The 21,238-nt window shown below is 48.5% G+C and overlaps 1 protein-coding gene and 1 long non-coding RNA gene across 2 annotated transcripts in view; both read right to left on the bottom strand.

The window, feature by feature from the left end:
- Positions 1-21,238, bottom strand: part of LOC141106771 (uncharacterized) — a 90,742-nt gene that overhangs the window by 36,276 nt on the left and 33,228 nt on the right. Inside the window, exon 8 of the mRNA XM_073597698.1 lies at positions 663-789. Coding sequence (XP_073453799.1) covers positions 663-789 — 127 coding nt within the window. The remainder of the gene's footprint in view (positions 1-662; positions 790-21,238) is intronic.
- On the bottom strand, positions 6,376-9,330 carry LOC141106629 (uncharacterized). The gene is made up of 5 exons (XR_012235742.1): positions 8,877-9,330; positions 8,692-8,760; positions 8,505-8,590; positions 6,873-7,056; positions 6,376-6,740 (listed from the first exon to the last, which is right to left on the bottom strand). It is a non-coding gene; the product is annotated as an uncharacterized lncRNA (long non-coding RNA).

Below are 21,238 nucleotides of genomic sequence, written 5' to 3'. Positions count from 1 at the left end.
CCTAAACTATTGCACTAATATCGAGTGACATAAACAATTGAAACAAATACTGTTATATGCTCTAGGGTGTCAGCTTTTAGAAAATATGTAATAGTTGGGGGTTTTATGTAATATTCAGGCATAAAATTATTTTTTTAAATACGTGTCCAACCCCCGCAAAAACGGCTCTGGCAGAGAAAGGGTTAAAAAAAACCAAACCATTAACCTTTTATAACTTTTTGGCAAGATAAAAACCAAAAAAGAAGTGTGTATTTCAGTCATCTGTCAGTAAAATAAATTGTATATAAAAAAAAAAGTCTAGAGTAGGTACTTATTTTTGATTAAAAAAATAAACTATGTAATAAAATATTTTAGGAACATAGGAAAGTGACGGCAGAAAAAGACTGAGTAGTCCGTCAAGTCTGCCCGTTTTTTTTTTTTTTCTGGTTTTTTATTTTAACCTCGTTGAGTAATTTTATCTAGTTGTGAGTTGAAAGAGAAGTTGTGTAATTTTTAGTCAGTTAAAAATTAAATCTTAAATAAATGTACATTGCACAGCTTTTCCCGGTGGTTTGTTACTGAAATAAAACTGGAGGTTTTTTGGTCAGGTATTGATAAAAAAAAAAAAAAAAAAGTTTAAATTAAATCAAGCTTGTTTGCGGTGCTCCCAGAATCCTCCTCACCTCTCCGGTCAGCAGGTAGATGATCTCCACTGTGAGCTGTAATATCCTCCCTGTCAGGTTGGTGCAGTTTGCCTCCATTGCTCGCAACTCTGTTCCATTCACTTCCTGCAATAGTGCCCATCCCCCCAATGATCAGAATCATGTGTAAAAGGCAGGCTCCTCTGATTGGCTCATCTCGGCCATTTTGTTGTGGCCCAGCAGAACAGGCACTAACATTGGCATTAAAAAAGGGTTAAAACTGAGGTCCTCTATTAAAACATTACTTAATGTGTGAGAGTGGAGTGGATTTCTAAAGCAGTTGTTCATCTGGCTACATGCCAGCATGTCACCATACATGGGCTACAATAAAATGGCTACCACCAGAAGCACATGGCACCCTCACTTACTATTTGAAATACGAGGTTCCAGCTTGGAAAATTAATGTGAATGGCATCGGAACTAGTATTGCTGACACAATGCCACCCAATGATCACACTTGTAGCTTCGAGTTCTGGAGTATAAGCCAAAAGAAATGCAGCACATGATGTCACCCCATGACAATTTTATTTATTTTTTTAATCCGCGGTGGTGGGAAAAAAATGAAAACTATTAAGTGAACCAAAAAGGTGCATGTGAAAACACAAACACAAAAAAAGTGTACCTAAGGGTGTGCTGTAATCCATCCCCCGAAGGGGTAGGACCTTACCCTTAACCCCCAGGGCGCAAGGCTCCTGACAGGGACAAGGTTTACGAACTTGGTCCACCTAGCCAAAAGGCCTGGTGGACCCCTCTCCTCGTGGCCAGCTGAAGCTGACCACTGAGTACTAGGTCAAGGGGCTCTCCCGAAGAGAGACCCCCCAGGTCAGTGTTGCCAACCGCCCGTAGATTTACGGGCAGCCCGTAAATTTAACCCGTTTTTCGGGGCGCCCGTGAATGCCCGTTACGGGCACCGATGCCCGTAAAAATGATGGCCGCGAGTCGGCCACGCAACTGCGCATGTGCCGTTCCGAAGCCGGCCAGGCTCGGGAAAGCTCGTACGCGCTCGTCCGGGCGACGCATGCTCAGTAACATAATAGCGCCACCCGGCGCCATTTTCAAATCGATCGAGCACGGCGGCAAGCTGACAGCTGAGGATTCAAGAGTGGGAGCGCTGCCGGGATGGGGGTTACGGGAAGAGACAGACATGTGTGGACTGTGTGGAGAGGAGACTATAGAATAGCCACCAAGCTGGAGCCATCTGACTGTTCCCTGCTGGGTGCACCTGAGAGGAGGTCAGTGACAGCGCCGCCAGGTCAGTCTGGGGGGGTCACTGATGTAAGGCGGGAGTGAATACAATAATGTAAGGGGGCACTGATATAAAGGTTCCCCCTTATATTAGTAATCCCCCCTTACCTTAGTGTATTCACTCTGCGGAAGGTGGTCTCTGGTCACCATCCTGCAGACTCTGATGTAAGGGAGAACTCTCTGCTGGCTGGGTTATAGTATAACCTGACCTTCATGTAAATTGAGAAATATGTTTTTTGACCTTTGTTTAACTTAAACACATTGCTAATAGCACTAGATATGTGTTTATAGTTCAAATATTAATATTAATATGTTTAGCACTAAAAACAGTAATTCTAGGTACTTTTTTTGCAGTGCCAGTAAAAAAATGTGGAACTGCCAGTAAAATTCATGGTTTTTTCTTTGCCAGTAAAAAATTGACACCGTTTGTAAATTTTGACGTTCTGCCAGTAAATTTCACTTCGGGGGGTTGGCAACACTGCCCCAGGTTCAGGCAAAGAAGGAACCTGTTGGCCACACATCCTCCCCCTAGACTTCAGAATTACTCCTGTGCCCCAATTGCCAGTTTCTGTTCTTGCCGGTGCTAGCCTTCAGAGCCCCCATCATACCAGCAGGGATACTATGCAGCAAGCTATTCCTACCAAAAGACCAGAATGATGGAGTAGCACCCCTACTGGACACCGATAAGAACAGATGATAGACTTGATCTTAGCAGAAAGAACCACCCCCAGACATATTTTACCCCATGAGCTTAATCATTCTGAGCCATTGTGTGGAGAAGGATGGACTCCAAGCCAGGACCTGATTCCAGCTAAACTCGGAGGGTTGGGGTGGTGTACTTTTCCTTGAATCTACAAACTGTTGGAGTGGCAGAGGTCACATTTACCATCGATCCCATAGCATGTGGGATCAGCAGTGTACTCATGTATTGCCTAATAAGGCAGAACAGGTGAATATTGTTTCATTACATGACATAATTATACTTTCCTGGTGCATTTATGGCAGCATACATATGGTTGGTGAATATCTATACAAAGGTTTTTCCCACTCTACCCACCATACTTGCTATTTTTCTCAAGATTTCATGACCTGTGATGACTTCTTTTCATCCACACATTTCATTATGGGATATTTCATTTTTTTTTTTAATACATATTGCCAATCCTGTGGACCAGGGCCAGGCGGCAGAGCCAATACCATATGTTTGCTGCCATGTTGGTTCCAGGAAAGGGAAACTTACTGTCCCCTCCGAACAAGTGTCACAACATAGATTATAATGTGTGGCCAAACCGTCCTCTCCACTCCTCCCAAGACCTCCTACTCTCTAGTTCCCTTGTCTCCTCCTCTCATGCTCATCTACAGGACTTCTCCAGAGCCTCTTCTATCCTCTGAACTGAGTACCTCAATCTGTCTTGCTATCTCCTACTCTGTCCACTTTTAGGCAATCCCTGAAGACTCATCTCTTCAGAGCAGCCTATCCTGCCTTCAGCTAATAACCAAATCTTCTATTTTTCCCATCAGTTCATCCCTCACAGTTATTAGCTTTTGTTGCAACAGCCCCTCCCTAGTAGATTGTAAGCTCCCAGGAGCAGGGCCCCTCTAACCCTCTTGTATTGAATTGTATTGTTGCCTGGTACCGCCTCTACATTGTGCAGGATATCGGGGCCACCCTCATGTGGGAGAGTGGATCCGTCTCCTTCAGGTCTTTTTCTTCTCCCCAAACGGGGGGGGGGTCTCACTTCAGGAAAACCTCCCATCAAGCACTTGAAGGACTGGCTTCGTCAGGCCCCTGAAGAGCGGGGTCCACCTGGCTTCCACCTAGGTAGAGCATAGAGTGCCTTACCCCTATCAGGAGCCTTGCACCCCAGGGGTGTTCAGGGTTTGAGGCCCTTCAAATTTGGAGGTTGGACCATTATTGTACACGCAGGCATGCTTTTTGTGTGCTGTGATTTCACGGTTTACTTTTTTTGTTCACAGGTTTTCGACAAGCACACCAAGGAACTCAATAAGAAAAGAATAAATTGCGCCTTCCCAGCAACATGAGTGTTTCATAACCTTAACCCATGTACAGACACCAAGGAGCCTTTAAATCCCAAATTCCTACCAATACCCTTTTTTTTAGTTTTGTAAAAAACTGTAAAAAGGACATTCTATGATTCTTTTTCTCTCGCTACCTTCATCACCCGTTGCCGTTTGCTCATATGGAGTACCAGCACCCCTCTGGCAACCCATCAGACTAGATACTTGGATTATCTTTAGCTTGTTAGAAATCACATAACCTTCTCCAATTACCAAGTTCCCATGAGTCACCTTCATAGTGTTTTCTGGTTAAATAAAATTATGGATGGCCTAGCACGTAACAAACAAGAGTCCACGGTATGGGTTAGCAGTGAGAATTTTACTTTATTCCTGTTATATAATGCATGTTACTATGTAACATAGGTGGGAAGGTTAGCCTGATAGCCCACCATTGTTCCAAGAGAATTCCACTGATTAAAGAGGAAATGCAGCTTAAAACCCTTATTTGTATTGTCAACAAAATTGTGAAGGTGAGAGCTTCAGTCGGTCCCAGGTGAGGAAACTTCTTTGTTTTCTTGTACATCATCAGAATAGGAAGTGACTGGGAATCTTTTCGGTGGAGAAAAGAAAAACCATAAAAAAAACAAACATAAAAGCACAACAGCAAATGTACCTTTTCCCCACTCTTCAATACAACGGAAAATTGTTATCAAATTTTCTTTTCCTGGCCCATCCTCACGTCAGCACACAATGGGTTAACACCTCCTCTGGAGCCCCACAGGATCACCTCTTCCTAGCTAAATAAAAGACAGCCCCTCCCCCAACTATGGTGTTCCATAACCTAGTCTGCGACAGGCCACTGGGGAGGGAGTCCTGTGCTGACGTGAGGATGGGGCAGAAAAAGGAAAATTATGGAAAGTATTTGATAACAATTTTTCATTTTCCTGGCCCACCTCACGTCAGCACACAACGGGATATACCATAGCTGAATAAATGGGTGGGAGAGAACAAATGAAAAGAGACACTGACAATCAAAGAAAAGCTGCGGAAGCCAAAAAGAATTGATCTCTCTCGTCCCAAACTTAATGACCGCACATTTAGTTTGTAAGTTGAATGAGGGCCACACAAAACCTTCAAGCTAGCCATTTTACATATACAGTATCTCTCAAAAGTGAGTACACCCCTCACGTTTTTTGTAAATATTTTCTTCTATCTTTTCATGTGACAACACTGAAGAAATGACACTTTGCTACAATGTAAAGTAGTGAGTGTACAGCTTGTATAACAGTGTAAATTTGCTGTCCACTCAAAATAACACAACACACAGCCATTAATGTCTAAACCGCTGACAACAAAAGTGAGTACACCCCTAAGTGAAAATGTTCAAATTGGGCACAAAGTGTCAATATTTTTTGTGGCCATCATTATTTTCCAGCACTGCCTTAACCCTTTTGGGCATGGAGTTCACCAGAGCTTCACAGGTCGCCACTGGAGTCCTCTTCCACTCCTCCATGATGACATCACAGAGCTGGTGGATGTTAGAGACCTTGTGCTCCTCCACCTTCCGTTTGAGGATGCCCCATAGATGCTCAATAGGGTTTAGGTTTGGAGACATGCTTGGCCAGTCCATCACCTTTACCCTCAGCTTCTTTAGTAAGGCAGTGAAAAATTACATGCCAAATGTGGCATTTCAGGGGGTCACCTGCACTTAAAGCGGAAATTCCATTTTTGGGTGGAACTCCGCTTTAACATTTTATTGAAGTTTTACAAGGTATACAGAAAGAATAAGCATAACTTACAATTAGTTAAAGCCAGTAATAGGTAGTGCATGGAAAGGTAAAAATGTAGAGAACTGGTGTCTGCGGATATCACAAGCCTTTCCAGGGGCTAAGTGAATGGTGTGGAGTATTGTCTAGCACCCTCAGGCACCCCAACTGGGAGCAGACTGCGCCATGAGGGAAAGACAATACGTTCTGTCATTAGGTAGTTATTGGAACAATTGAAACGAAAGGAACAATACAGTGCAACATAGAAGTGAGAGTAACACTATCAGGGTCTTTGGGATAAAGCAGGTATAATGTATTTTTAGTTAATATTCAGAAAATTTGGACAAGGAGCAAAAAAGGTGGGACTTTAAATGAAACATGCACTCCAGGAGACAACACCACCACCATGAATATGGCAGGTACCCAAAAATAGAGCAGAACCAAAGACGTTAAGTAGAAGCATCACATGACATCGATTGGCATAAAATGATTTAATAATATAAGATTGTAGAAAAGGTACACATTGTAGCATGGTCCATAGTGGTACTATAAACAACCTGGATCTAAGAGAGCCGAGTCTTACATCATACATAAAAAATATCATAAATACAAAAATAGTTTTATAAAGTAAACATTGTATATTGTAAACATTGTAGAAAGCAGTTTCATAGATAACAGGTCTCAATAACAATCCATTGTATTCTTAGTTGGTAAAAAATATGTATCCAGTTTAAATGTAAAGTAAGAATAAAAATAAAAGCTGATGCAATTATAGACAACGGGGGGGCCAAGTAATGGCTCGTACTCCCATAGTAAAACAACTTAATTGGTTCATGCCATAAATAATGTAGATAGCCAAATTCACTGAGGTGTGTCTCCATAGTAGGTGATTATAATCATCGTTGATTGGTGTGGTCCAATTAGTATATATATAGTAGTAGGGTAATATGGTATAAACGTAGGGGCATCTATTGGCTCAACGCGTTTCGTGGCGAACGCCACTCTTCAGGAGCAAGTATGAGGTAGGTGTCTATGGGTATTAAAGAACATCCATATTAAAAAACATCTAAAATAATATCGTATATTTAATCTGTGTAAGTGTGGAGGAGGGGAGAAGACAGAAGAAGCGGGGGGGTAGAGCCCGATTCAATAAGCTACTTACGGGTACTCCTATGAGGTTGGGCATAGGCGTGGAAGGCTGGGGGCCAACCGGCGGAACATCAGCCTGTTGGGAGCTGAGGTGGACTGGCCCAGAGCTCACAGGAGGAAGTCCGAGTGCAAACAGCAACCCCCAAGGAGGAATCCCCATGGATGCGGGAATGGGTGTGATGCCAAGTGATAGCCATCTATGAACAAAGGGATAAAAAGTGAATATGTATGTGTGTGTGTGTATGGGATGGTGACTGGTGTGAGTGGTGGTATGTATGTATGTATGTTCGCCACGAAACGCGTTGAGCCAATAGATGCCCCTACGTTTATACCATATTACCCTACTACTATATATATACTAATTGGACCACACCAATCAACGATGATTATAATCACCTACTATGGAGACACACCTCAGTGAATTTGGCTATCTACATTATTTATGGCATGAACCAATTAAGTTGTTTTACTATGGGAGTACGAGCCATTACCTGGCCCCCCGTTGTCTATAATTGCATCAGCTTTTATTTTTATTCTTACTTTACATTTAAACTGGATATATATTTTTTACCAACTAAGAATACAATGGATTGTTATTGAGACCTGTTATCTATGAAACTGCTTTCTACAATGTTTACAATATACAATGTTTACTTTATAAAACTATTTTTGTATTTATGATATTTTTTATGTATGATGTAAGACTCGGCTCTCTTAGATCCAGGTTGTTTATAGTACCACTATGGACCATGCTACAATGTGTACCTTTTCTACAATCTTATATTATTAAATCATTTTATGCCAATCGATGTCATGTGATGCTTCTACTTAACGTCTTTGGTTCTGCTCTATTTTTGGGTACCTGCCATATTCATGGTGGCGGTGTTGTCTCCTGGAGTGCATGTTTCATTTAAAGTCCCACCTTTTTTGCTCCTTGTCCAAATTATTGGGGATGGAGGCGCCTGGCCCTACACACCTCGCGCCTCATTCAAAGTCCCACCCTCCTGTCTAGGTCTTTTAAGTATATAATATTCAGAAAATATCACAGAAGGCTAAATAATGCAAAGCAAGGAAGAACGCCTTGTGTTAGGTTACGTCGGGGTGAGTGAGTATGATGTGGGCTTAGAGCACATTAATTGCAGGGGTGTGGAATTTGGGAGGAAGGGGGAGAGGGGGGAGAGGGGTTCGGCTTAGAATCTCCGTGACATCCCCGATCGTTAATTTCGGGGGTAGTAATGAGGCTCCCTGATAGAGGAGAGTAGCAATGGATGCATGATATCAGGGAGACTGTAGGCTATGATAAAAGATGTGGGGACTTATGGGGTTTGCTTAGTGAAGGTTCCGAGTTGGGGTGGGGGGCTGAGAAAAAAAAGGAGGGGGGGAGAAAAGGGGGGGTAGAGAAAGTAGAGTTGAGGGGGGAGGGTAGAGAGGTAATGGAAAAGGAGGAGAGGGAAGGAGGGGGTATGTTGGCAGACTTCAAGGGTTAGGCGAAGAGAGCGTGGTATTGGGGCTATGGGCGTAACAGGGTTTTGTCAAACACTTTTTTTCCTTTCATAATGTACACTATGTGAAATGATTTGAAGGTCTGCCGATTCTTTGTCACATTTGGTCAGTCTACATAAATAAAATGTGAATTGCTGCTCACCTGTGGTGAAATCCAAAAAAGATTCCTCCTTGTCACTTATCATCATTTCAGCTTCCTTCATGGACAATACGGATCCCTTTTTCTCCCTAAAACAACAAAATCATCGCTATTATGTGGAGACTACATAGAAGAATATAATCTAATAAAAGATTATAGGTTTCAGTTTGACTTGCTAAATTCCACCAACCTGATGATGGTGTGATCTTATACAGAGGACGGGGACATCTCTCTGGTGGGTTCCCATTACTGGATCCATCTGTAGGAAACACACACACTGACTGAATACATTGTTTCTATGTGTTTATCAGATGATGGGGGATCTAGGTGGACCCTCCGTACTGCTCTCTCCTTTACAATAAAGTCTCCTCTTACCCGGTGATGTGAGGGGCGGCTGATTCTCCATCATGACGTCCTCGTGGAGATCCTTGTGTCCTTCTAAATATTCCCACTCCTCCATGGAGAAATAGACATCCTGACACCTTATAGGAACCTGACACACACAATGATACAGTTAGTAACCTTTATACATATTACCCACCTTTAGGCTGGGTTCACAGGCTGTAGGTTTCCTCGCATCCAATTCGCATTTCAGGATTATGTGACCGGCTCTCTATATCTCCGGTGTGAATTGCACAGGAGTCCTGTCAGGGGCGGACTGACCATCGGGCAGTTCGGACGCTGACCGAGGGCCCGTGGCCAGTAGGGGGCCCCATGGCAGCTTCCACTTTGGGAGTCGGGACCCGATCTACCCGTCAGCTAGCTGTGATTGACGGGCTGATCGGGTCCCTGCTCACTGCTGAGACTGCAGTGTATACAGAACACCTCGTGATGCGCTCCTCCCCCTCCCCGCCGGCCCCTCCTTCCCTCCCGTCCACCCCAGGTGCTTGTATCTGTCATCACCTCGGACGGACAGAAAAGAGGAGGGGCCGGCGAGGAGGAGGAGCGCATCACGAGAGGTCTGTATACAGCCGCTTCCCGCGCTACTCTGCATCTAGGAAGGAAAGTGCAGCAGCTTGTACCATGCGCTGCTATTAGAAAGTTGCTGCACAGCTTCCCACCCACAGTGTCCCCCTGTGCCCCCACCACCTCCCCACAGTGTCCCCCTGTGCCCCCACCTCCCCACAGTGTCCCCCTGTGCCCCCACCTCCCCACAGTGCCCCCCTGTGTGCCCTCCACCCCCACAGTGTCCCCCTGTGCCCCCACCACCTCCCCACAGTGTCCCCCTGTGCCCCCACCTCCCCACAGTGCCCCCCTGTGTGCCCTCCACCCCCACAGTGACCCCCTGTGCCCCCCACCTCCCCACAGTGACCCCCACCTCCCCACAGTGTCCCCCTGTGCCCCCCACCTCCCCACAGTGTCCCCCTGTGCCCCTCACCTCCCCACAGTGCCCCCCTGTGTGCCCTCCACCCCCACAGTGACCCCCTGTGCTCCCCACAGTGACCCCCACCTCCCCACAGTGTCCCCCACCTCCCCACAGTGTCCCCCTGTGCCCCCACCTCCCCACAGTGTCCCCCTGTGCCCCCCACCTCCCCACAGTGCCCCCCTGTGTGCCCTCCACCCCCACAGTGACCCCCTGTGCCCCCCACCTCCCCACAGTGTCCCCCTGTGCCCCCACCTCCCCACAGTGTCCCCCTGTGCCCCCCACCTCCCCACAGTGTCCCCCTGTGCCCCCCACCTCCCCACAGTGTTCCCCTGTGCCCCCCACCTCCCCACAGTGCCCCCCTGTGTGCCCTCCACCCCCACAGTGACCCCCTGTGCCCCCCACCTCCCCACAGTGACCCCCACCTCCCCACAGTGTCCCCCTGTGCCCCCCACCTCCTCAAAGTGTCCCCCTGTGCCCCCCACCTCCCCACAGTGTCCCCCTGTGGCCCCCACCTCCCCACAGTGCCCCCCTGTGTGCCCTCCACCCCCACAGTGACCCCCTGTGCCCCCCACCTCCCCACAGTGACCCCCACCTCCCCACAGTGTCCCCCTGTGCCCCCCACCTCCCCACAGTGACCCCCACCTCCCCACAGTGTCCCCCTGTGCCCCCCACCTCCCCACAGTGTCCCCCTGTGCCCCCCACCTCCCCACAGCGCCCCCCTGTGCCCTCCACCCCCCACAGTGACCCCCTGTGCCCCCCACCTCCCCACAGTGACCCCCACCTCCCCACAGTGTCCCCCTGTGCCCCCCACCTCCCCACAGTGACCCCCACCTCCCACAGTGTCCCCCTGTGCCCCCCACCTCCCCACAGTGACCCCCTGTGCCCCCACCTCCCCACAGTGCCCCCCTGTGCTCCCCACAGTGCCCTCCACCTCCCCACAGTGTCCCCCTGTACCCCCCACCTCCCTACAGTGTCCCCCTGTGCCCCCCACCTCCCCACAGTGTCCCCCTGTGCCCCCCACCTCCCCACAGTGCCCCCCTGTGTGCCCTCCACCCCCACAGTGACCCCCTGTGCCCCCCACCTCCCCACAGTGTCCCCCTGTGCCCCCACCTCCCCACAGTGTCCCCCTGTGCCCCCCACCTCCCCACAGTGTTCCCCTGTGCCCCCCACCTCCCCACAGTGCCCCCCTGTGTGCCCTCCACCCCCACAGTGACCCCCTGTGCCCCCCACCTCCCCACAGTGACCCCCACCTCCCCACAGTGTCCCCCTGTGCCCCCCACCTCCTCACAGTGTCCCCCTGTGGCCCCCACCTCCCCACATTGCCCCCCTGTGTGCCCTCCACCCCCACAGTGACCCCCTGTGCCCCCCACCTCCCCACAGTGACCCCCACCTCCCCACAGTGTCCCCCTGTGCCCCCCACCTCCCCACAGTGACCCCCACCTCCCCACAGTGTCCCCCTGTGCCCCCCACCTCCCCACAGTGCCCCCCTGTGCCCTCCACCCCCCACAGTGACCCCCTGTGCCCCCCACCTCCCCACAGTGACCCCCACCTCCCCACAGTGTCCCCCTGTGCCCCCCACCTCCCCACAGTGACCCCCACCTCCCACAGTGTCCCCCTGTGCCCCCCACCTCCCCACAGTGACCCCCTGTGCCCCCACCTCCCCACAGTGCCCCCCTGTGCTCCCCACAGTGCCCTCCACCTCCCCACAGTGTCCCCCTGTACCCCCCACCTCCCTACAGTGTTCCCCTGTGCCCCCCACCTCCCCACAGTGTCCCCCTGTGCCCCCCACAGTGTCCCCCTGTGCTCCCCACAGTGTCCCCCTGTGCCCTCCACCTCCCCACAGTGTCCCCCTGTGCCCCCCACCTCCCCACAGTGACCCCAACCTCCCCACAGTGACCCCCTGTGCCCCCCACCTCCCCACAGTGATCCCCTATGCCCCCCCCACCTCCCCACAGTGTCCCCCTGTGCCCCCCACCTCCCCACAGTGCCCCACCTCCCCACAGTGTCCCCATGTGCCCCCCACCTCCCCACAGTGCCCCCCCCTCCCCACAGTGCCCCCCTGTGCCCTCCACCTCCCCACAGTGTCCTCCTGTGCCCTCACCTCCCCACAGTGCCCCCCCACCTCCCCACAGTGTCCCCATGTGCCCCCCACCTCCCCACAGTGCCCCCTGTGCCCCCCACTTCCCCCCTCCCCACAGTGCCCCCCTGTGCCCTCACCTCCCTACAGTGTCCCCCTGTGCCCCCCCACCTTCCCACAGTGTCCCCCTGTGCCCTCCACCTCCCCACAGTGTCCCCCTGTGCACTCCACCTCCCCACAGTGCCCCCCTGTGCCCTCCACCCCCCACAGTGTCCCCCTGTGCCCTCCACCCCCCCACAGTGCTCCCTGTGCTCTCCACCCCCCCACAGTGTCTCCCTGTGCCCCACCTCCCCACAGTGTCCCCCTGTGCCCCCCACAGTGTCCCCCTGTGCCCCCCACAGTGCCCCCCTGTGCCCTCCACCTCCCCCCTCCCCACAGTGCCCCCCTGTGCCCTCCACCCCCCCCACAGTGTCCCCCTGTGCCCCCCACCTCCCCACAGTGCCCTCCACCCCCCCCCAGTGTCCCCCTGTGCCCTCCACCTCCCCACAGTGTCCCCCTGTGCCCCCACCTCCCCACAGTGTCCCCCTGTGCCCCCCACCTCCCCACAGTGCCCCCCTGTGCCCTCCACCTCCCCCCACAGTGCCCTCCACCCCCCCCACAGTGTCCCCCTGTGCCCCCCACCTCCCCACAGTGTCCCCCTGTGCCCTCCACCTCCCCACAGTATCCCCCTGTGCCCTTCACCCCCCACAGTGTCCCCCTGTGTCTTCTATCCCCCCCCATGGTGTCTCCCTGTGCCACTCACACAGTGTCCCCCTGTGCCCTCCACCCACCTACAGTGTCCCCCTGTGCCCTCCAACCCCCCCATGGTGTCTCCCTGTGTCCTCCACCCCCACTGTGTCGCCTTCCCCCTGATGGCTACCCTGAAAGACACTGTGTTAAGCCTGGAGGATCCCAGTGCTGTACTGTGTGCCCTGTGTTTTGGTTTGTGCCCTGCTATTTGCCCTACTGCGTGCCCCATGGCCTGTGATGTGCCCTGCTAGTGTACCCCCTTATGTGCCCTACTCTGTGCCCCTTGCCCTGTGATGTGCCTTGTGATGTGCCCTGCTGTGTACCGCCTGTTGTGCTCTACTGTGTGCCCTGTAATGTGCTCTACTGTGTGCCCCATGCCCTGGGATGTGTGCCCTGATGTGTACCGCCTGTGTCCTGTTCCCAAGGATGTGCCCTACTGTGTGCCCTGCTGTGTGCCCTACTATTTGCCACATGCCCTGTGATGTGCGGCACGCTCCCTGCTGTGTATCTCCTGATGTGCTCTGTGATGTGCCCCGCTGTGTACCCACTGATGTGCCCTGTACCCTCTGTGATGCACCATGCTGTGCTCAATAATGTGCCCTGATGTGTACAGCATAATAAACCCTGCTGGGTGCCCCATTATGTGTCCTGTGATGTGCCCTACTGTATGCCCTGTGCCCCATAATGTGCCCCGTGCTCTGCTGTGTGCCATGTGATGTGCCTTACTGTGTGCCCCATGTAAGTGGGGCTTTGTGTAGGTGCGGCTTGCATGTGGGCGGAGACACAGGGGGCCCCATGATCTTCTATTGCCCGGGGGCCCCATGAGTTGTCAGTCCGCCCCTGAGTCCTGTGCATCTTCTGGTCCGCTTCGGGTCTGAATTCAGCCTGAAAAAATCAAACTGAAGTCGGACCTGAAACGGTGAAAAGTGAGAGGCAAAGGCAGCTCTTCTTTGCAAATTTTTGCAAATTTGCAAAAAAAGCCCTTTTGGCTATTTCCTCTTAAATGTTGTAGGTTACTATCACAATCATAGTCCAGGACATCTAGTTTTACCTTCCTGCAACTGTGGTCCACTTTGGTTCAATAATCTTGTAAAGGCCTACTTGGGTGTCCTCTTTCTGGTGTACTGGTGTTAGGTCATGGCTGGGGTTCCACCAAAATCCATCCTGAGATGGACAGTGCTTATCTAACTGCTCACTGATCTTTATGGACAAAAAGTCTTAAGCCTCGCACACACGATCGGATCATTGGCCAACACAACCATGGACTTTTGTCCGAAGGGCGTTGGCCCAAACTTGTCTTGCATACAAATGGCGAGGATTTGTCGGCCAACAGATACGAACGTAGTGACGTACTACGTTGTTTTTCAGCTCTTCAGCGCCACCCTTTGGGCTCCTTCTGCTAATTTCGTGTTGATTCGCACTTTTCATGTCTTACTTTTCATTTTGCGCTTTTCAGTTTGTTTCTGAACGGCCGTTCGTCAACCAGCCATGTTGCGGAATCGGAGGAGATAACGTGTTATTTATTATTGGCCTTGGAGTTATTGCTTTGACATTATTTTTTTGGTTGAATAATGATTTGATTTTGTATATTTTCTATATTTTTGGATGCATAGAATGCACTTTTTGGTTACGTTCTTTTGGCAGATAGCATGTCTAATTTTATTTGTTTTCTTTTTTTAATGCACAATAAAAAAATTGTGTAGAATAATACTGTGTTTTACTTCAAATGACAGTTTGGGGTTAGGCAGTTGTATTTTTTTAAATATAATGTACAATTGACAAGGGACACCAACATAGTTGTATGTTTGATCTTAAAAACTACGGGATGATGGTGTTGTGGTAACTTGCCTAAATAAAAAAAAAAAAAAAAAAACATAATAATATTATTCTTGATATCACTAGCAAAAAAAGCCTTTGAAAATTAGTTAGCAATAACTCCATCAGTATCACCAGCAAAGCAGCTTCATTATTATCCCATTAAAGAAGAAGAGAATCGCTGCATTTGGAGATTTCATAATTTGCCACGTCACGAATGTTAATTCTCCATTACAAACGCTAGTTTACAAGACCGACCGCTTCCGGCTCGTCCTTGCTTCCGAGCATGCGTGTTTGTACTTTGGACTTTTGTCCGACGGACTTGTGTACACACGCTCGGAAAATCTGACAACAGACATTTGTCCGCGGAAAATTTTAAAACCTGCCATCCAACATTTGTCCGTGGAAAATCCAACAACAATTGTCCTTTTAAACTTGCAACTAAAGGATGTAGTAAAGATTGGAGGAAAGGAGGAATGTGGCGGTACAGTGTAACCTCTCTAAAGTACTAATGGTTGCCACAGACGCTAATATTCAGCTCTCAAAAAATGACCAGTTTAATTTGTTCTTAGGCTAGTTCAGGGATCTCTAAACAATGGCCCTCCAGCTGTTGCGGAACTACACATCCCAAGAGGCATTGTAAAACTCTGACATTCCCAGACATGACTAGGCATGATGGGAAATGTAGTTCCTGAACAACTGGAGGGCCATAGTTTGGAGACCCTTGTTATAGTTGACCAACAAATAGACTTTGACTATGATGCAAATTGCGTAAAATTATCACCTGCCACAGTGACATACAATGAGTATAATGCAGCCTGGACACAAACAACATTATTTTTTATTTATTTTATAAATTCTTTATTTAATAAAAAACAAAGGTTAACAATCACAATATCTGAATCAGTATCGAGGCCGGGTTCACACTGGTGCCACATGAAAGTCACGCGACTCTCGGTTAAATTTTGCCATGTGACATGGGTCGGACATTGATCCGACTTCCAATGCGACTTTAATGAACGGGATCCGATTTTGAGATGAGTGCGACTTGGGTCTTGAAAGGAAACCCCAGCGACAAAATAAAAAAAAATAAAAAAAATTTGTGGGGTCCCCCCCCCCAATACATACCAGACCCTTAGGTGTATGGTCACACAAATTCTGTAAACATTTTTTTTAAGCCAGGTGGCAGTTAACAAATATATAATTTTTTTATTATTTTGTCCTGTTGTCCAGAAAAATAAAAAAATAAAGTTTGCTTTAATAAATGTGGAATTAAAAAAAAAAAAAAATGTAAAAAAAATGTGCACTTTATTTTCTGGTGATGTCATTTATATATATATAAATATATATATATGTAAATGGATATACTCTCTCTGAAGAGTGGAATCTTTGCCCGCCTGGATAGGTTTCTCTCACTAACCTAGCAGCCAGTATGCGACACGAACAAAAGTCTCTGCCACAGACTTGATTCACTCGTAAAAGTGTTGGAACGCATATGGCGGCGTCGCGCATGCGCACTCCAGTGGGTAGTGAAATGTGATGGGTCACCATATGTGATGCTACACCGTAATATCCTCTCCGTCAGGTTGGTGCAGTTTACCTCCATTGCTCGCAACTCTGTTCCATTCACTTCCTGCAACAATAGTGCATCATGGGTAAAAAACAGATTCCTCTGATTGCTTCCTCTGCCTTTTTGTTGTAGCCGAACAGACCTAGAGGAGCACACTGCTCATCATAAATGTGCACTTTATTTTCTGGTGATGTCATTTATATATATATAAATATATATATATGTAAATGGATATACTCTCTCTGAAGAGTGGAATCTTTGCCCGCCTGGATAGGTTTCTCTCACTAACCTAGCAGCCAGTATGCGACACGAACAAAAGTCTCTGCCACAGACTTGATTGGATTGAAACCCGTACAGTCCTCTGCCACAGGATGTAATGGTTTAAGATGAATAGCAAACACAGCACTAGAACTTTTAAGCCGACCCGGCAGTACTATGTGGTAGGGTTACTTTAGGATACGTCCTCCAACTGAGTCACCAGGCCCCTCTCCAGACCAGCACTCTGCATGATCCTTCCATGATGGGTCCTCCCCTGGGATCTCCTCAGTTGTCCAGCTTCTTCCCTCTAGGACAGACAGCCCAGGACCATTCCTCTGCTGCTGTGGTAGGCCCCAGACAGACTTCTTCCTGGATGGAGGACCACAAGGTAGTACTCCTAGCACATACCTGTTGGCCAGAAGGGCCAGCAGGTGGAACGAAACGAACCCCAAACATGGCGTCTGACCCATAAATACCCTCCCCCAGAATGCAACTCGGAGGACCACCTCCACCGAGTTATCTCCGGGACAGAGGAGCACTCATACGCTTCAGCGTGTTGCCTTTCCAACACTGACCCATGGTGACAACGACACCCACAGGCACCGTGTGAAACTACATGCAACTCAGCCAAGCTGGAACAGAGGCAAATCTGACTATGTATGAACAGATAACCCACTAAATTTACCTATCAACAGTAGATTGAAAATCTACCAGCGCTACATATATATTATGAAAAAAGTAGAATGATTATCTTAGGCAGGTATATGTTTTAAAAAAAAAAAAAAGGTTGCCAATTTTTTGCCAGAATCCTTCTCACCTCCCCGGTCAGCAGGTAGATGATCTCCAGGGTGAGCCGTTGTAGCGTCACATATGGCGACCCATCAAATTTCGCTACCCGCTGGAGTGCGCATGCGCGACGCCGCCATATGCGTTCCAACACTTTTACGACAAAACTCCACCCCTAAAGTCCAGGTTCAAGCCCCACCATCCAAGTGGACATAGGGTTAGAATATAATTATGCCGAGCGAAGTGAGGTCGTGCCCGAAGCATGGCGAGGGGTGTGGAGTTTTGTCGTAAAAGTGTTGGAACGCATATGGCGGCGTCGCGCATGCGCACTCCAGTGGGTAGTGAAATGTGATGGGTCACCATATGTGATGCTACACCGTAATATCCTCTCCGTCAGGTTGGTGCAGTTTACCTCCATTGCTCGCAACTCTGTTCCATTCACTTCCTGCAACAATAGTGCATCATGGGTAAAAAACAGATTCCTCTGATTGCTTCCTCTGCCTTTTTGTTGTAGCCGAACAGACCTAGATGAGCACACTGCTCATCATAAATGAATTCTCAAACCTGAGGGTATGCTTTAAATCTCGATAGAAAACTCATGTCAGCTAAGAGCAAGAAAAAAACAAGGAGACGTCTGAAGTGTTCATTTGGTTGTGTACCAACATGTCTTTATACATGGGCTAAAATAAAATGGCTGCCCCCAAAAGGTTTTCTACATACAAATAAGGAAGATGAAAAAAATAATAATACTTCAAAACCTACTGTACTTTTCATATTCAGGACAGCATACACAATTTACAATTGACCATTTGTTGCCCACATATAGTATTTAGCATAAATACTTCTAAATACTTGGGCAATGAAATGGGCAAATGTGAAATATGCTGGCAACAAATGGGCAGTCGTGACAATAAGTGTGCAACAAACCCCGTCATAAGCAGTGTTAGAAGAGCCCGGTCAGCACAAGGACACAAACACCTACTCATGCTCATGCAGTGGCCTACACCTCTCCATTCAGGGCTGTGGCTGGGCGTTCACCTGTGTGTAATGGTGCAGTTTTTCATCGCACATGCAATCGTGCACACAAGGCATCCAGTACAGGTCACCTTCCTTGGCCTGACCTGTGTGCCTGTGGAAGCGTTACTTCTGCTGACTCAGTGGAAGCCTTGTTCAGCAAATCGAATACAAAGTGAAAGCACAGCATGTGGGTGGGGCCTACTCTCCCTGCACATGGGGGTACCTTTCTTGTGTGTGCGCACTCATCAATGCCAGGGACCTTGCGGGGCCACCTTCATGTGAAAGTCAACATTCAGTACAGTCAGTAAATGTACAGAGTGCCTCGGTAAAATGTACTGTCCCATGTTACTGCACACCTTCCTCAATGTATGTTGCATTAGGAGGGGCACCACTGAGCCTATGCCCTCTCCACCAGTCTAGCGTATCACTGCTACCCTCCTCCCAGTGACAGAATGGGGTCCCCACTGTGCGTTCACTTGATTAACGCCTTCTCTCTTCCATACCATGTGGCTAGGTTCAGTCCCAGATACTTTGAGGGAACCAGCGGCTAGGGAGGGAGCCAGAACACTGACCCCTTCTCTCCTGGAAAGACCTGTCACCCGAGCCTGGTACTACGCTTTATTGACCGGCTGCTTTACATTCCCACCAGTTCTTGGTTACCCACGGTAACTGCTCTCCTCCTCCGACTCTTCTGCCAAGTTACCCCCTTCTGTAGTGGCCCTGCTTTAGTCCCCCGTGTGCGCTTTACAGGCCCTGTTCCTCTTGAACACCATGTACCACTCAAATAACTCCAGACTAGGCTCAAGAACAGTTTGAGAACTTTAAACGCTTCAGGAACATTATAACGTAAAGTGCATCTCAGCCCAGCTCCTAGCTAACTACCCTGTGGCTGCCCAGGCATACTTGTGAAGGTGTGAGTTAATAACTGGTAGTTTCCATTACTGGTGACTCCCTTGGGGTGGCAGACGAACGCTACATCCTTCCAAGTGACATGGACCCTCTGGCTCCCATCTACCAGCTATCTCGAGCCCAGCCTTCCCTCTATATACATATATGAACCAATAAGGAAGGTATTGTTTAACCTTCAACTTCTATGTCTTGCTGAAAAGTTAATCTGCCTGTGAATGGTACCAAGTCAGCAGGTGACCATACTTTCTGGAGAGACTTATGCCGCGTACACACGAGTGGACTTTGCTCGACGGACTTTTCGACGGACTTTCTGAATGAACGGACTTGCCTACACACAATCCACCAAAATCCGTCGAATTCGTACGTGATGACGTACGACCGGACTAAAACAAGGAAGTTCATAGCCAGTAGCCAATAGCTGCCCTAGCGTGGCTTTTTGTCCGTCGAACTAGCATACAGACGAGTGGACTTTTCGACCGGACTCGATTTCGACGGATTAATTTAAAACATGTCTCAAAGTCCGTCCAACTTTTGAGAAAACAAAGTCCGCTGGAGCCCACACGCGATCGAATTGTCCGACCAAATCCCGTCCGCCGGGCAAAGTCTGCCGTAAAGTCCGCTCTTGTGTATGCATAAAGCGGCATATGAAACAGAACAATGCATAAGCCAAGCACAGACATTTCCCAGGTGCCTCTGCCTTCACATAAGACAGCTTGTTCTTTGCTTGCAAGACCTGGACTCTCGCATGAACTGCTTGGAAGCCTCCCTGGAGGCTCTGACCATCTCTACTATGCATTCGTAGTGCATGTACAATTTCAGCCAATTACCTCCTCCTTGACTCTTGCTTCTACAACCATCTCCTCATTACTCCAAGAATCCAAAGAGCTAATGGAATTTCCCCATTCGCTGATCCATATTACTTGCTTCCTAGCCAGAGATGTCTTGGTCTGGGCTTCTTCCCTCTGGAGAAGAGACTATCCCCCTGGTTTAGTATTTGCCAAAGTTCCATGCTGCCCTTCACTCCATGTTTAATGTGCCCAGATGTACCTCCTCTGCTGCTAGCTCTCTCAACCAAAGGAAGCATGACAGTGGGACAATATGAGATTCCATTTTTGAGTTCTATTGGCTGAACTGGTCTGGAATAATGAGGCCCTAATGACCACATTCTGGTGGGACTATACAATTGTGATAAGGATGAGCTGACAGGCAGAGATTTAGGCTTCATGTACATGGAACGTTGTTTAACCTCAGCTGAACAATTTAACTTGACAGCTAGAATCCTACATTTAAAAACGTCCGTTCAGCCGCGTTTACATGCCGCAGCTAGCGGCGTTTTGCCGCATTTGCAGAAGTTTTTTCATTTCAACAAAAAAAAAAAAAGTGCTCCTACACGAAACACTGCTAAACTTGAGTTACTGCATTTAGCAGCGTTTACAAGCTGTTACGGGCATTTGTCATTTCAAATGCCTCTAAACAAACATCGGTCCTGAACGCATTTTTTTGCGTTCCAAAAAATGCTTCTAAACTCAACTGCCTAGAAACAACTATAAAATGACCCTGTGTACATGTACTGATAATATAATGAAAAAACTGCCAAACTGCTCGTAAATGTCCGTTTACCAGCAGCAGTGTACATGAGACCTTATGCCGTGTACACACGATCGGACATCCTGACAACAAAATCCATGGATTTTTTCCGACGGATGTTGGCTCAAACTTGTCTTGCATACACACAGTCACACAAATCTTGTCTGAAATTCCGAACGTCAAGAACGCGGTGACGTACAACGCGTACGACGAGCCGAGAAAAATGAAGTTTATAAGCCAGTGCGGCTCTTCTGCTTGATTCCGAGCATGCATGGAACTTTGTGCGTCGGAATTGTGTACACACGATCGGAATTTACGACAACGGATTTTGTTGTCGGAAAATTTGAGAGCCAGATCTCAAACTTTGTGTGACGGAAATTCCGATGAAAAATGTTCGATGGAGCCTACACACGGTCAGAATTTCCGACAACAAGCTCTGATCGCACATTTTACGTTGGAAAATCTGACCGTGTGTACGGGGCATAAGAGTTCCAGCAAATCTAAATTTCCAGGATCCCAAGAGGCAAGTTGAATTACCTGTTAGATAGCAAAGCCTGGAAGAA

This window comes from Aquarana catesbeiana, linkage group LG08, assembly GCF_042186555.1.
Source record: "Aquarana catesbeiana isolate 2022-GZ linkage group LG08, ASM4218655v1, whole genome shotgun sequence".
Lineage (NCBI taxonomy): Eukaryota > Metazoa > Chordata > Amphibia > Anura > Ranidae > Aquarana > Aquarana catesbeiana.
The sequence above is the reverse complement of the archived record's forward strand: the minus strand, read 5'-3'. Positions and strand labels throughout refer to the sequence as shown.